At 37.1% G+C, this 14,577-nt stretch overlaps 1 protein-coding gene across 2 annotated transcripts in view; it reads right to left on the minus strand.

The window, feature by feature from the left end:
* Positions 1-795: 795 nt before the first annotated feature.
* The window catches only part of NXF1 (nuclear RNA export factor 1), a 32,814-nt gene continuing 19,032 nt past the window's right edge, over positions 796-14,577 (minus strand). Inside the window, exons 11-21 of one of the 2 annotated variants that reach the window (XM_072421617.1) lie at positions 12,532-12,568; positions 12,371-12,439; positions 12,236-12,291; positions 11,184-11,294; positions 11,043-11,101; positions 10,812-10,927; positions 6,163-6,202; positions 5,690-5,762; positions 4,431-4,613; positions 3,736-3,796; positions 796-3,658 (exon numbers count right to left, since the gene is read on the minus strand). In XM_072421617.1, coding sequence (XP_072277718.1) covers positions 3,620-3,658; positions 3,736-3,796; positions 4,431-4,613; positions 5,690-5,762; positions 6,163-6,202; positions 10,812-10,927; positions 11,043-11,101; positions 11,184-11,294; positions 12,236-12,291; positions 12,371-12,439; positions 12,532-12,568 — 844 coding nt within the window. In that variant the 3' untranslated portion in view covers positions 796-3,619. Of the gene's footprint in view, positions 3,659-3,735; positions 3,797-4,430; positions 4,614-5,689; positions 5,763-6,162; positions 6,203-9,472; positions 9,513-10,811; positions 10,928-11,042; positions 11,102-11,183; positions 11,295-12,235; positions 12,292-12,370; positions 12,440-12,531; positions 12,569-14,577 lie in introns of both variants that reach the window. The other variant, XM_072421618.1, reaches the window with a different exon arrangement.

Below are 14,577 nucleotides of genomic sequence, written 5' to 3' on the forward strand. Positions count from 1 at the left end.
TTTTCTGTTCTTGAGGCTTATGAGTGGCTTGCACCTTGCAGTGCACCCTCTGTATTTACTTTCATGCAGTCTTCTCCTTATGGTAGACTTGGATATGGATATGCCTACCTTCTGGAGAGTGTTGTTCACTTGGTTGGCTGTTGTGAAGGGGTTTCTCGTCAGCATGGAAATGATTCTGCGATCATCCACCACTGTTGTCTTCCGTGGATCCAGGTCTTTTGGCATTGCTCACAAGTTCACCAGTGCATTGTTTCTTACTCATGATGTACCAAACTGTAGATATTGCCACTCCTAACATTGTAGCAATTTCTCAGATAGGTTTTTTCTGTTTTTGCAGCTTAAGGATTGCATGTTTCACCTGCATGGAGAGCTCCCTTGACTGCATGTTGTCAAAATCTTCCACATACAAGCACCCCCCCCATAAAAACAAATCAAACTCCAGGCCTTTTATCTGCCTAATTAATAATGATAACGAAGGAATTGCCCACAGCAGCCTATGAAATAGTCATTGAGTCAATTGTGCAATTGAAATGAAGAGATTGTGTAAAAAAAGGCTTTAGTTCCTAACATTTTTATGCAATCTTTTTGTTCAACCCACTGAATTAAAGCTGAAAGTCTGCAAGTTCAACTGCATCTGAGTTGTTTCATTTAAAAATAATTGTGGTAGTGTACAGAACCAAAATTAGAAAAAAGTTGTCTCTGTCCAGATATTTATGGACCTAACTCTATGTGAACAGACTTTATTGTACAATAGTATATCACTGTTTGGAGAAATGTAGGAAATAAAAATAAACATTTTTATAAAAACAAAACACTTTTTATTAAACAATTCACAGTGAACTAGTTTTTTTTTTACTTCATACAGTATAACTTTCCAAACACAATCAATATAGTTACAAAGCATAACGAGTCAGAAATATAGTGAAGTTGAAACCAACAGGCTCTCCCCTCAGCAGTAGAAAATAACATTTTCTTTATTTTTTACATAACATATGTAATATTGTAGTGCTGTAAGGATAATCTGCACGTGTTACTTTGACAAGGCATACAGTACTAAAAAAACATCTGCCATACAAGAGGTACACAGTACACATCCTTCTAACACAAATCTGACAGGGCAATATTAGTGAACGCTTAACACAGACTTTGTAAAATGAGGCGCAATGCTGTGGAATGAATGATATTTTTGGTGGCCTTTTTGTGACTCATTGCACATGACCAAGTAATTACCCAGCAATGCTTTATGCCCTCACTGCTTAGCAAAATATAACAGAGTTCTTAGCTCTTTAAATACCCCCGCCCTCAACCAAATCTACATGCCACCCATTTCCTAAACTATTAAGAACTGTAATCCCCCACAAGACCAATTTCCTATCTGCATCATACATACAAAACACTCACACCCCCATCCATTCCTCCCGAGGTCTGGTGTCCAAGTAACCACACCTTTGCACCACACAATCACATACACTAAGCTACCTGCCCTTTTCATGTTCTGCAACCAAACCTATAATTCTTAAACCATCATCTCCAAGCTGCCAAACCACAGTCTCTTGTATATTAGTTATAATTATAGTTAAAGAATGCCACCCCCATAACTTTCTGAAGGAAACCTTTACTGAGAAATATAAGGGAGCTACCACTGCTGCCCCCTCCTGTAAACAGTAATTGTCTCCCTTTATGTTATAAACTATTGCCTGAATATGTGCAGATTAGGAAAGTTGACAATGTAGTCTGCATACATGTTATGGGTCAATGATGCTAAGTATTACAGCTATATGACAAATAATAAAAACAAAATAGCAGAAGGAAATGCAACGATGCTTCATCACCAATTTTTTTTTTTAAATTCCTCTATTAACTGAAATTGAAAGTATTGCAGGTGGAAATACAGGAAAAAATCTCCAGTTTATTATATAACTGCTAGAACATTAACACCCCATACACCCCCACCCACACACACACACACCCACTCAACAAAAAATTGGTCCAAATCACATTTGTACGTCAAGATCACACTATCTATGCCAACATCTACCTAAACAAAGGCAGATAAACAAATTTACAAGCTTTCTTTCATACCTGAACGCTATGTCTATTAACACTCACACACACATTCCCAAGTCACCGAATATGAAAAGGGAAAATCAATGTAACCAGAGACGTGGTCTAATAAAACTAGCCCAAGTAGAATAATAAAAATTAAACCAGAGTACAAATACTGTATTGAAAAGACTACCTGTAAGACTAGAACTAGTGCAATAATATGGCAACTGTACATTCATTCAGACTGAATATATGATAGAAGAGTGTAGCAATTAGCACTAATTACCCCAGCAGCAGCCAGAATAGTTGCTTAATTTGTAAAAATGAAATTTGTCTAATATACCATAGGCAAGTGCTTTAATTTTTATAAATCAGACCCATATTTTCAAATATTCAGCATTAAATTCAGACAAATATATAAAATAACCCCTCAAAGAGGTGCTGAAAAGTCTTTATTGGCAAACTTTAGAATGTCAGTATATTCTTGCACTTTATCTAGTGTCACTGGGAAAGTAAATAATAATGCATGCATTTATGTATGTATAATACATACATACACATACAATTTCAACTATATCTCAATCCTATCCATGAAAACTTTTAGGCGTACAAATCAAGAAACTTAGAATGTATTTAGCCTAATTTCACACATATGAGTTGCAGTAACAGATGGTAATGTATTATTCGTTGTGGCAACCACATGCACAATGTGTGGTACATTGACATTCATTTAAAATAGCAACCCAAGGTACAAGTAGAGTAACCTACAACTATCTGTGCTGCAGCACACCACGACACACTAGCTGTGCATTGTGGTGTGCTGATAAACAAAATGCTACCAGGTAATTTTTTTTCTAACTTTGTTGTGTGTTGGTATGCTAACCTGGGTGCCAGACCACACTGCAAATTAAGAACCTACACATTATGACAAAATGAAGAGTAGACAAGTTGGATAAATTCATTTTGTTGATGCATTGGTATTTAGCATGATCTTTAAAAAATATTTTTTTAGATTTCAACATATACAATAATGTACACTAAACTATAAAAAAAAAAAAAAAATTGTAGTTGTATACACACACATTTAATCTGAAATGTGTGGCTAAAACAACTTTTTACCGTCATTCTTCTGCCTCCTTCCTTCCTATGCTTTGATGTAGTTAAGTAAGCTAACAAGTGACAAGTAGCATAAAGATAACACCCAAGCTGTGTTTAAAAAAACGTCCTCCAAAATGGAAGAAATAGAAATGCAACTTTGCTAGAGATGTAACGGACAAAATGAAAAGAAATAACTTACTGAAGCACAAACAAATAGGAGGCAAATGATGAACAGGGGATGACACAATATTAGGTATGTACGGGTATGTGTATGTAATTTTTTTTTTTTTTTTTTTGTTACATACACACACAAACACACTATAAAGTAGTGAGACGCGTTCTGCAATAAAAATTGGAAATGTGAACAGCTCAGTGCAATGGGATTTGAACAGGTCCATATGTCCGCAAATTTCAGTCTCTAGAGGATATATTCCTAACTGTACACATTAAAAATCAACACACTTGAATCGAAAAATCACTTGATAAAGGCGACATCTGGAATCTTTCCCTCGGCCTGTAAAACATCAAAATGAAAGTTAAGTAAGAGTGTCTCGGCTGAATATAAACCTTGCTCCTTACACAAGTTCTTACCTTTAGCCTCATAAAAATCTGTACTGACTGCTCCCAGTCCCATCCATTGTCCTGCAGGCACCTTGGGAAAGATGAAATACGAATAAGATTTTTATATAAAATTACAAATATTTTCTTTTAAGTATTTCTAAATCTCCCCTGCTTGTCTTTTTAAGCAAGTGTCTTTAGCATTGCTTTCGGGGAGGTGGGTTTGGGGTAGAACATGTTCACAGGAGATCCTAAAGAAATATATCAGTTATTTTTTTAACCCTAAGAAACAGTGTTTCTCAACCAGGGTTCCTTGACCCATGAGCAATTTAATTTGGACCTCTTGTTAATATTGGCACCAATATTCATTTTGGCTATCTGTGAGGGTGTAATTCTTCCTACTGGCCAGCAATGTAATAGGCATTTTTCCCACTGACCATTTATTATTATTATTATTATTATTATTATTAATAGGACGGTAGTTGGAGGGTAGGGAGGGGTCCAGTAAGGGTTTCTTTAGGATAGGGAGAATTATGGCATCACACTAATGTACTGTGAGCTGTGGATATAGTAATGATAGCAGGGGTTCCCTGATACTTTAAAATTATTTCAAGGGTTCCCTAATGATAAAAAGGTTGAGAAAGGCTAATTTAGAGAGAAAAGAAAATTATGTAGGGTAAGAAAGCACACAAAGAAAACAAAACCTCAAACGTGCATGAAAATCTTACTTTTGAGACCACTCGAGGTTCATTCCAGAGTGCTGACTGAATGCTTGCACAATTTCCTGGGGTACAGGAGCCAGAACAGGTACAGGGCTGCTTGATGGAGTTGGAGCTGGTGTGGCAAAGGCTTTACGAATCTCATCTGTACTTGCATTCCTTATGAATTGTTGATCATTTACCAAAAGAAGTCTAGGAATAAACCAGTACACTTTGTTACAAATCAGCTTCACAAACAAAGGTAGTGACAGGACACTGAATTAAAATTTTGAATAAAGTGGGAAAGGATTATAATTTGTCAGGTTTTTCAGCTATCCAATGCCCAGTTGGAGAGAGATTCACTTACTACCTGTTAAACCGACTATATTTTAAAGACTGGAAGCCTAAAACATCTACAATAGGAACTGAGGAAAATAGTCTGGCCAGGGTTCTAGTATTCTTTTACTTGACTAAATAAAAGCATTTTTACCTCTGTTTGAGCTATGGTAATTTTTTTTAAATTAACATATAAGGGGAACTGATGAGGCCTCAGACACTTAGTGTTGCCTCTGCATTGTTGTATTGATAATCCCTAAATTCCCTTGCAGCAGTAGATTTTTGCATTAATGTATAGCTGACCTATCTGCACAAAAGAGGGAACAATATTCTGCCCTAAAGACAGGTCAATTGCTCCCTTTTGTCTCACAGGTCCCCTAAGCACTCCTCAAATGTAAAAGCTGTTTGAAGTTGTGGGTCATAGATGTTCACAAGGTTTCCTCCTGCTCCCCTTGTGCCACACCACAAAACGTATGATTCCTCTCTGTTCTGCATCCTGCAGCTATCTGTTGAGCTTCTTATGATAACGATGGTTTGGGACTGTTGAAGTAGCACTGTTGCCAATACCACTTTGCTTTTCTCTGCCCCTCCAGTACAAACACCACATGGTATTTTGCAGCTAGAAGGTAAAACTATTGCATCAGTCAGTACAACACCTTGCAGAGTATTTGCACAGTATTGCACTGTTGCTGTATGTTTAGCATAGTGAACGGATATGTCGTTTTTTTTTGTGAACAATTGTTCATTAAGGATCATCCATTCTCTAACATGCATATAATGCAATGCATACAAATAGTAGGAAAATTTCTAAAGAACAAATAATTGTGGCAAGAGGTCAGTGCAGTGTAACGAAAACCACAAAGGGGAGAGAGTTGCATCTCCCAACAAGCTACATATCGACAAAGGACGCTGATTTGTTTACACAATGTTTATACTGATTTGTCAAGACTTACCCTGCTTCATTTCCTGGCACTGCTATGAACACCCGAGTGAAAGCACGTACAGGATCATTGGATTGCCCCTCAACTGGAAAAAGGAAGGAAACATTAGTATACCAACTCAATTATTTTGTAATTTTTTTTATATATATATAGACCTAAAGGCTGAAGAGAATACACTTTCACCAGTGAACCTGTGTGATCCAGCAAACCTGGAATGGATTTCCTAAAAGTCATTAGCTATTGTTTTCAAATCTGGACCAGATCCATCCCAGGTTTGCTGGTTCACCCAGCTTCACTGATAAAAGTGTATTCTCTCCAGCCGTGGAGAGCTTTAATAAATCAGACCCAGTGGGTTGAACAAAAAGATTGCATAAAAATGTGAGGAACTAAAATGCATCTTTTTGTTCAACCCACTGGGTCTGATTTATTAAAGCTCTCCACGGCTGGAGAGAATACAAGGAAAATTTCAGTTCATTTATACTCACCCTTAAACACTCCATTAACCACAAAGCAAAGTAATGTATTCTGAAAAAAAGAAACGAAAAAAAAAAAGAAAAAACAGTTAAGATATCTCTGTTAGTATAAATAAATAGGCAAACCTTAGAATCAAAAGGAAAAATCAAGAGCCATTAGATCACACAATCACTTCATTTCAGGAGCTCAAAAGTAATTGGACAATTGACTCAAAGGCCATTTCATGGTCTGGTGTGGGCAATTCCTTCGTTATGTCATTATCAATTAGGCAGATGGGGGGTGCTGGTTAGTGTTGATGTTCGAATACGGGTTGTCCCTTTATTCGACCCGAATATGGCTGTTCGAATTCGGATAGACCCGACCCGAAAAACATGGAATTCGACAGCAAAAATTTGGGGGGAAAAAATTAAAAATAAAAATTAATCTTAAATGAATTTATTTGTATGTGTTTTTATTTAACTTGTTCTTTTTTTATTTTTTACAGGTTTTCCGACAATGACATTATGAATCATAATGTCATTGTGGGATTCCCGGACCGTGGGAACTTTGCAGTCACAGCTAACTGAAAGCACGTGCCTTCAATTAGCTGTAACCGCAGCCAATACGGAGGCAATAGAGGTTGAATGGAGATACGTATCTCCATTCATTACCTCTACTGCTCTGTGATTGGCTGAGGAAAGGGAAATCCTGATGATGCTTGAGCTGTCTTCAGGATTTCCTATTTCTCGGGCCAATCCCAAAGCACTAGGGATGAATGGGCACAAGTCTCCCCATTCATCTCTAGTGCTGAATGGCTGAGAAATGTAAAACCTCAGCCAGAGCACTAGGGGTGAATGGAGAGGCTTGTCCTCATTTAACCCCTAGTGCCCTGCAATCCCTCACTGTCAGGAGGGCTGTGTTCATTGCAACCCTGGAAATCCTCCTGTCATTGGGATAACCTGTAAAAAAAAAAGGTTTAATTACACACACACATTAATAAAATAATTTAAAATTAAACTCTTGTCCTATTTTTTAACCCTTTCAGGAAATGAGTAAGGGGTTTTATGTACCCCTGTACTCATTCCCCAGGGTGGGGCGGTGGAGATCTGGGAGTCTCCTTATTAAATGGGGCTTCCAGATTCCAAAGTCCTGCTAAAAATGTTTATAAAAGCCCCCACTGTTTTCAATGGAAACTTTCATTAAAGCTTAAAAACGCTTGAAAAAGCCTCTATTGAGTTCAATGGAAGCGTTTTAATTTTTTAAATGTTGCAAGCAACGTTTAAGATAACGCTCAAAAACGTGCCCGAAGGAAACGTCCTGGTGTAGACTACCCCTTGGGAATACATAGGGATTTCAAACATGGGCATTAAAAAGCCTCTGGTTAAACGCTGGGGAAACAGTCCGTGTAGACTAAAGCTGCATACACACGTCCAATAATTCTCGTTAGAAACGACCGACGAACGACCGATTGGCCAAAAAAAAGTGACCAAGGACGCCGACGAACGAGGATTGTCGTTGGAAATGAACGACCGCCACGGTGGATCTGATTGGCCGACGATCTTTCACTATCTATCGTGTGTACGGTCGTTCAGTGATCGTGCATGTTTCTGCGGTACACTTTCTCCTTTACATGTCCCTCCCTGCATCGTTCAAACGGTTGTATTTAGCGCGTGGACACTGTTAGTGGATTATATTTGAACAATCATATTGTTACAGCATGTACAGAATTGTGCACAATATGATTGTTCAAGTATAATCGTGCATAATTGTTGATCGGTCGTAATCGTTCATTTTCTAACAATAATTATTGGAAGTGTGTACCTAGCTTTAGCCTAATATTGATGTGACAGCTGCTCTTTAATCTTCATGTGAAGTACAGGGGTATGTAATAGTGTTATGTATCTTTTTATAATGTATCTTTTTATGTATCATTTTACAATGTATCTTTTTTGTATCCTTTTATAATGTATCTTTTTACATCTGTTTGGAGGCTGTAGAAGCTCTACACAGTGCTGAAAAAAACCCGATTTTTCCTCCCATTGACTTTAATGGTGTTCGACTTCGACAACCCAAATAATTTTGCTCTATTTGAGCGAATAGTGAGCTATTCGACCAACACTAGTGCTGGTATGTGGAACATTTTGACACCATGTGGACAAAGGAGCTCTCCATACAGGTGAAACAAGCCATCCTTAAGCTGCACTTCGGACAGAAAGGCCCACAAACAAACAGCTACTGAAAGACACTGCAGTAAAGGCCCGGCAGAGCATTAAAGAGGAGGAAACCCAGCATCTGGTGATGTCCATGGGTTAAAGACTACAGGTTGTCATTGCCAGGGTTTTCAACCAAGTATTATAAATGAACATTTTATTTTCAGCTTTTAATTTGTCCAATTACTTTTGAGCCCCTGAAATGAAGTGAGTGTGTTAAAAAAGGCTTTAGGTTCCTCACATTTTTTGCAATTATTTTGTTCAACCCACTGAAATAAAGCTGAAAGTCTGCAATTCAACCACATCTGAGTTGTTTCATTTAAAATTAATTGTGGTAATGTACAGAACCAAAATTAGAAAAAAGTTCTGTCCAAATATTTATGGTCCTAACTATCTCTAACTCGCTCCAAAATCCCCATATAAAAAGGTCAATATCAATAGGTCATCAAAGAATACCGATTAAATTGTGGGAGGACTCTCTACTTTAATATAGGTAAATTATAATATATTGCCTAGCGTGATAGGTAAAGTATATATTCAAAGAAGGATTGAGACAGACAGGCTTTTATAAGCAATGTGATGTTTGTGTTTATTTTTTGTGAGCAGTTAGTATGTGGTCCTTAAACTAACAAAGACCAACTATTTTAAATAAAAAGGTACTCTAATAGAATGTGAATACAAGTGACAATAAAATCATTATACCAACATATACTATTTGTTGTACAAAGGTATTTCAATTACTTTGAGATCCTTCTTTGAATATATAGGTCATCAAAGAAGAAGAGGAAAACTCCAGCAGTTGCTGTTACACCTGTATTGACTGGCAGGACAGGGTGTATGGGAGCTGCATAGAATAAGTCTTGGCCCTTGGTCAGATCAAAAGTAGAGGATGAAGGTGAGGGGGTGTGGGAGGGAGGTATTTTAGCAAAAGTGAGTAGAAACCAGAAACACAGTGCTTGTGGAAATGTTCTTCCACTATGTTAGAACGTGATCCTGCAAGCCACTATTTTCCTGTAAAAAAAAAAAATCTTCCTATAGTTATCTGACAAAAAGAGGCAGAGGATAAAGCACCCTTTAAAAAGAGAATGCTCTGAGGTGTTGCTAGTCATATTTACAGTTCATTTATACTCACCCTTAAACACTCCATTAACCACAAAGCAAAGTAATGTATTCTGAAAAAAAGAAACGAAAAAAAAAAAAGAAAAAACAGTTAAGATATCTCTGTTAGTATAAATAAATAGGCAAACCTTAGAATCAAAAGGAAAAATCAAGAGCCATTAGATCTATGAGCTGGTCAAATGCAACTATCAAGGAATTCTAAAAAATTATTAGAAGCATCTCATCAACACATCCCAGAGACTGAACACAAGACATTTCAAATGACCAATAACTACGGACAATCCAAATAAAGTTTTAGACAAAGAAGGGGCTACATGAGGGAGGGCTAAAAAGTCTCTGCATGAACCCAAAGACTGGTTGTCTTAATGTTAGGCCACCCAACTTTGTTGGTAGGGATTTCCACCTTGTCCAGACCCAAGGGAAATACAGAATGACCAACTTGACAGAATGGCGAGTCTGGAAGTAAGTTTACCTTGTCTTTTTTGTTAGTGTCTGATTTTATCTAAAATAATAACCAAAAGTTTTTTTTTTTTTATCATTTTGCCTAATAAACTTGAAACCTTGACTCTTAAAGCAGAGCGCCAAAAATATCTTTGGAAAGGACCATAGGAAAGTGTGATGTGCTCTTTTATATTGTCCTTATGGAGATATAGCACTCTAAAAATTCTGAAGGGTGTACAGTGGTAACGCAATCTCATTGCTTCCAGACCCTGCGCATTCTATTTCCTGAACTTGTAGTTTATTTCAACCGAACTAGTAGTCACAATAAAAGTCTAAGAGCCACAGTGGCAATGTACTCCACTGAAATACCAGGGACAGACTAGTGACATTTCCCATCTCCTGCAGTCCTTTATATAGAAAATTCATGCAGTTCTTTAATATTATGCTTTATCACTGACATATTTATATATTTTTGTAGTTTGGATCCTATAAACACACATCGAAAACCCAAACATGCAACAAAACATGTTGTTTCTATTAAAGCTCAACATACAGTAAAATCCTGTGTTCCCTTGTTTGTACGAATTGAAAAAAACAGTGTCATTGCATTACCGTTTCATCCATTGCCGAGGATGGTGCACTGCACAGAAATCCCAAGCAGTGTTGTTAGCCCTATACTAATTATCTGAACTACAGAGCACATTACCTATTGTTTTGGGTTTTTAGCGGTGCTCTGTAGTTCATCGAGATTGACAACACCTGGGATTTCAGTAAAGCATGCTCTGACTGGATTCCCAACAGATCAACAAACTTTTTCTATCTTGCCAAGACAAAAGTTTAAAAAAAAAATTGGTGCGACTTGAGCACATATGGTAATCAGCACATTAAACTAGTCAAGTGCATACACTCACAGTCTGAGCAGTGACGTCCACAACAAAAGAGTTCAGATCATGCTGGGTCCGTGGAAGTTCATTCAAAAAGCTAACGACATTGAGACGTTTGTGCTTAAGAAGTTTAAATCGAAGTGCTGAGAAAAAAAAGGCAAACAAACAGAACGGTCTTATGTAACAGGTTTTGTAAACATAATATATATTTCATATGCAAAATATGAAAGATTTGCTTCTGGGCGAAGTTTTACATACCGGGATCTCGTAGTCTCTTTAAATTTCTGCTATTAGTAAAATAGTCTCCAAGGCTGCTCCTGTGCCAATTCATAAATCATGTTAGAGGTATAAAAACCTGGTTTGTGTGGGGGGAAGATTGGAAAGAGTAATAATACATACCTGGCAGGGTTTGGCCCTGACACAATTGGAATGCTGAGAGAACAGCAAGCTTCATCATGATAAACATTTAGCAGTCCTTGGCGATCTTCACCATCGTAGATTGCATAATATCTGCAGAAGCAAATAAATGTTCTTTGAAACCACAGACAGCAAAAAGGCAGTAACTGCAAACACTGGCACACATTTATCAATCGGGTGGAACTGCTAAACATGCATATTAGCGACATACATTTTGAAGTAAATATTGGGGGGAAATAACTATCATCATGTAGATATAATAAGATTAAATGCAATACTTCAGAAATGAATATATATATATATATATATATATATATATATATACACACACATACATGCACATGTGGAGCATAAAAGCATTTTAGAAAAGCATTTTATTCCGAGTATGGTGTTAAACAATTATAAAAGGTTCTCTATGCTATCTCAGGGAACTGGGGAATTTGTACATTCTTAATTTAGTCTGAATTAAAATGAAACTAATGTCCAACTGCCAGGTACTTCCAGTAAACATTTATTTTGGCATACTTTTTTTTTTTCTTTATAGAATTCATATAAATATAAAAAGTGAGCTAAGAGAAAGTAACACCTTTCTCAAGGAACATTTAGACATTGTTAATATGTTGTACAAGCTAAATTCTGGTAAATTAGTTTATTTATTCAAAACGTATACAATATCATCAGTACATGTCTTACAATGAAAAAGAAACTTCGGATGACAAGGATGGTTGGCACTTTGTTAGGTTTCCAACATGTATGTAATATATTAGGACAAAATCCGAAAATATATGGAAACTGACGTTAACTTTGCCACCTGACTTTAGCACTGGTTTCTTCCTATAGTGTTTCATTCCTCCTATTCCTGCATTTTGGAATATTACTCTCACCAACCTTACTTGTGAACTACCTTAAGTAGTGAAACTTAAATTTAAAAAAAAAAGTTAAACTCAAGCGTACCCAGTAGGAATTAAAAAACAAAAACACACAAAACATCAAATGCGGACACAGCACGAGTGACTAAAACAAGTTTTACTTACTGTTGAAGAAATCGCAAAACTATTGCTTTGATATTATCTGTAGCCAGGTAGCTGCCCTAAATGAGAAGACAAAACATGAAGTGTAAAACGAGCAAAATGCTGTCCATTGCTTAGTTAAATCAGTAAGTCCCTTACCTTGCATGGAGGAAGTGTGGTTGGGGTTTCTACATCAAATGTTATTGGTGGAGGGAGATCATGTCCATCCTGTGAGAATGATAAAAGTTAGGCAGTCAAGAATATGTTTTCTGTTATGGAAAACTTTTGACAAACTTATGACAAAATTATCGGTGTCTTACCAGTCGCTGTAATTTTGGAAAGCGTTCCCTCATGGAACTGGTATTCAAAGCAGGAAAAATCCAGGCATTGGCAGACAAAGAAACAAACAGAAAATGTTAATACCAGCACATGAAGGCCCCCCCAAACCATACTCCGAGCACCATAACCAAACCTTCACCATACCATACCCTAGTAGACGGGAGACTGAAACACAGATTTCTGTAGTGAGAAGGCAGATGTGCAGCCCTGCAGTCTGACAGGACTTTGCTGATAAAGAACACCAACAAATGAAAACTTCCTGTGTTCCCATACAGTTTCTACCTATCTTTTCCAGCAAATACCCAGACTACACAGAGTTAAATTATTATGTTGCTGACAACATGTCAACAGAGCAGTGATAAAAGCTAAATTCTTGTGTACACCAGTTTGATCAACTACAGTCAATGCATATAAATTTCCCTGCAATACAGTTATTTAAAGAGGACCATGTATGCAACACTTCTTCATAGATGGGTCATGTAATAAGAATCATGCAGGAACATTACTAGGGGCTGGTACAAGAACAGAAATTCTAATGGTTAAAAAAAGGATCATGTTTTTGTATTATAAAAGGCTTTAAATATTTCAACACTAGACAGACCCCTTAGTACTATTGTAAAGATAAATACAATTGCAAGAGGTAACAAAACTTTTTTTAATATCTGCAATTATAAATTGGGGTAAATATAAAATATAGTTTCGGTTTCAGAAACCTCTAATACAGCATTTTACCAGATAATAAAAATGTCTACACGGGCCTACTATTTTAAACAATTTCTTTATAAAAGTTATGTTAGAATAATGGTGAAGTGTTAAGAAAAACAGACAAGGAAAAGAACATGTTTGTGGTATAGAAGTTGCAATGAGTTATTTAAATGAAAGGCAGAGAAGCAGAAAGTTGGACTTTGGTAAAAGAGGGGAATTGTGGTTATTAGGAAGTATGGGTACAGTATTTATCAACACAGAAAACTAAGTTTATAATCTCCAGCTAAGCCAGTCTCCATCTCCTCCATGTTACCCCCACCTATCTCCAAGCACAGATGGGGTTAGGTGCAGGGTCACCCCTCCAAGAACCACTGGGGTATTATGCAGATCACCCCTTTTAAGGTTTGCAATTCATATCCAAAGGAGCCCCACTATGTGCAGAATGCATGGTTGCTTGTTTTTTGTTTTGTTTTCTCGTCCTTGATGTTTCATGGGATGCTAGCCCACCCTCCTGGCAACGAGGGTAAATGTCATTTGCGAGATTGACAAAAGATCATAGTTCATTCTTTAGGCTTAATACTTCAACCAACCTCCTTCAGTCATCTTCTCGTGGCTGTTATCAGGTCTGCCTTAGGTTGCTCCCGCATGGGGAATCTTACCCGTCATGGACCAGACAACCACATTGTATGAAAGGAGGTATAAGCTAGGTCATGAACGCTGAATAAAGGGGCTTTCATAGACACAGAAGCTTTTCTTGGCTGAGATAAAGGAGGGGTAACAAAGGCAAATTATTTCACTTGAAGCCTAAGGAGGAGATGCGAGATAAAATAGAGGGCTACTGGTAAGCCTGTGGATTAAGGAATACTGTACCACATGTAAAAAAAACAAAAACAAAAAAAAAAAAACAATGACAATGTGAAAAAAGTGTAATTTGTAGGAATAGTATATGATCCACAGTTAAGCCAAACAAAATATTTAGTAAACAATAATGTCAGTAGTGAGCCTAGAAAAGAAACAGAAGGACAATAGAAGACAAAGAAGTAGAGGACACTAAAGCCCTTTTTACTGTTCATGCCACAAAGTTTTAACACACTTTGTCATAACCTAAATAGGTTGGAAGTCCTAAAAGGCAAATTGGGACTATCAAAAATAAAATCAGTTCTGGATTATAGGACACAAGATGTGGTGCACAAAAGTTTGGAGATAATTGTCTAGGGAATTGTTGCTCCTGCATGGGTCTCATCAGATGACACTCCGCATCAGAAGGAGTGGTTCAAGGTGCCCTTTTCCAGTCAGCTAACATAACTGCACATAATATCACA

The sequence above is a fragment of the Pyxicephalus adspersus genome, chromosome 9 (assembly GCF_032062135.1).
Source record: "Pyxicephalus adspersus chromosome 9, UCB_Pads_2.0, whole genome shotgun sequence".
NCBI classification, from domain to species: domain Eukaryota; kingdom Metazoa; phylum Chordata; class Amphibia; order Anura; family Pyxicephalidae; genus Pyxicephalus; species Pyxicephalus adspersus.